General features: G+C 35.4%; 1 protein-coding gene across 1 annotated transcript in view; it reads right to left on the bottom strand.

The window, feature by feature from the left end:
* The window catches only part of LOC115297612 (calcium-binding mitochondrial carrier protein SCaMC-1-like), a 68,273-nt gene that overhangs the window by 49,123 nt on the left and 16,607 nt on the right, over window positions 1-2,543 (bottom strand). The window contains exons 2-3 of the mRNA XM_029945794.1: window positions 2,293-2,419; window positions 1,197-1,284 (exon numbers count right to left, since the gene is read on the bottom strand). Coding sequence (XP_029801654.1) covers window positions 1,197-1,284; window positions 2,293-2,419 — 215 coding nt within the window. The remainder of the gene's footprint in view (window positions 1-1,196; window positions 1,285-2,292; window positions 2,420-2,543) is intronic.

Here is a 2,543-nt window from a genome sequence, read left to right as displayed (position 1 = left end):
GAACTGAGAGTTGAAGGGAAAGGGGGAGGGGGGAAAAGGGGTGGTGGTGATGGTGGAGGGCACTTGTGGGGAAGAGCACTGGGTGTTGTATGGAAAACAACTTGACAATAAAATATTGGGGAAAAAAAAGACTACATTGCAAACTTCAGCTATGTGTAATATTTTATTTATTTGCAAAAATATGAACCGAATATGGTAAAATATTAACCATGACAAATCCAGTGATGGCATTGTTGTTAATTAAATTTTTACCTTATTGTTCTATACATTTTCCAGGAATGGTTAATGTCCGAAAATCTACCACTCTTATTATAAAGATAGTCAAATGAAAAAAACAGGTATAGTTTGACAAAATTCAATAATTTTTGTTAATAAAAGATACCTTTCTTTTTTGTTTTCCTATATATTCCTGTCATAAGCTTTGCCACAGTGTAACTGCCTCCTCACTGTTTACACTTCTCACCCCCACAGACTGTTAGCTCTCTGAAGGTAAGCACCAGGACCATCCTATTTACCATTGAATCCTCATTGGCTACTATGTGCCTGGTAAAAAGTACCAAACTATATTCGATTGATAGCTAACTTGATTGGTTAACTGACTGACTAATAATATAAAAGTATATGGCCTTACAAAAAGCAATAGACACGTGCACTAAAATTATCAGTGAGTTAACATTTGGGTGGGAGATTTTGTTGACATTGATCAAACTACCTAACCTCACTATTCAAAAATTTCCTAATCTGTGTAATGAGGAAAATAATACCTTGCCCCTAAACTCTTATAAGGATTGGGGTGCATGGGTGGCTCAGTTGGTTAAATGTCTGACTTCAACTCAGGTCATGATCTCATGGTTTGTGAGTTGGGCTCTGTGAGTCTGAGCTGTGCTGACACCTCAGAGCCTGGAACCCACTTTGGAATCTGTGTCTCCCTCTACCCCTCTCCCGCTCACACTATGTCTCTCTCTGTCTCTCAAAAAACAAATGAATTTAAAAAAAAAAAAACTTAAACTCTTATAAGGATTAAGGGAGGTAATATATGTGAAATACTCTGAAGAATGCTAGCAACCAGATGTTCAATAATTATAAGCTATTACTTATGCTTCCCTAAGTTTCCATAGTTGTCACTTTTGTAATTAAAGGGTTTTAAAGTAAATAAAAAATAATTTTAAAATGTATGCACACATATAAGGGCTGACCTTTCAAGAATCTTCACTGCCTCTTTTTCTGAAATATGTACACCTATTAAGTTGAGAGCATCAATAATTTCTGAAGTATCAATCACTCCTTTAAAGGAACAAAAAAAAACAACAAAGATTAATGGGAAGATCTGACAAGATACAGAGGCAGTGAGTTAAGAAATATTCACTGCACTGTTGCAACATTTCATTAAGACATTAACATTCCAATTATTTCTTTTATTTGCCAAGATCAAAAGAAGAGACTGGAGAGCCCATATGATATTTCCTATGCCAATAAATAGTACTGACAGTCTCCCATGTTGTTCAAACCAATTGTTCTTGCCTCTTTCCCTACCTTCACCCTGAAATCTCAGTCACCAAATGTAATCTGTTCTTTACCTAAACATCTCCCAAATTATTTATTCCCATCACCACAATCCCATCGTAGCTCAGATGCCAATCCATGCTCCACACAAATATGGTGGTGCTACTCCTCCTACTAAAAACTCTTAAGTGCCTTCCCACTTCATTCCCCCTGGGGATCAAGTCCAGAAACCTTCACAAGTCTCAAAGACGTCCATGATCCTGACCAGGCCTGCTTCTCTCAGCCTTATCTCTGACACTTCGTCTTCCTCTCAGCTTCAGTCTCACTGGTCTTCCTCTAGTTCATAAGATATGACTGCTCTCCTGATGTGATCAGTCTCCCAGCAAGCCATTTCCTCTGCCTGACACACTTCCCCAGTCTTCACTAAGCTAACTTTTACTCATCTTTCCAGATTAAGCTTAACTACCATTGCTACATTGAACTTTGTGTAAAAATTGTCAAAATGTTATAAATATCTTTTAGATACTTATATTGTTCAAAGGGTAAAAATCATATTGTTCAAAGGGTAGGCTTTTTTGTTGGTAGCTGTTATTTTTGAAAGATAGAATGCAAATAAAAGTTACATCATTTAAAAATATTCCTTAGAAGTAATAACAGTCAAACAAATGATAAATTAAATAAATGAGTTTTTAATAACCTTTCACAGAAGCCAAATATCAAGTAATAAACCTTTACTAAAACGTGGTTAATTCTTGACTATATGTGTTTGCTCACTGTATAAGAACAAACCATCATTATTTCTGTCCAAACTCTTAAAAGTCAACTTCAGTGTCTTCTCATTATCCTTAAGGTACTGCATAAATGTGCCAAAGTTCAGCAGATTGGATGTGTTACTATCAACAGATTTTAATATTATCTGTAAGAGAAAATAAATGTTATTAAAGACACGAATTCAGACAAGGTAGATTACAAATTGTAGTGCTTAAACATTTCTACATTTATCTTAGGTAAATTAGATATTCTACCATACATTATTGGCA

This window comes from Suricata suricatta, chromosome 8 (genome assembly GCF_006229205.1).
Source record: "Suricata suricatta isolate VVHF042 chromosome 8, meerkat_22Aug2017_6uvM2_HiC, whole genome shotgun sequence".
In the NCBI taxonomy this organism is placed as follows: domain Eukaryota; kingdom Metazoa; phylum Chordata; class Mammalia; order Carnivora; family Herpestidae; genus Suricata; species Suricata suricatta.
Note: the sequence above shows the minus strand (reverse complement) of the source record. Positions and strands in the feature narration are given on the sequence as shown.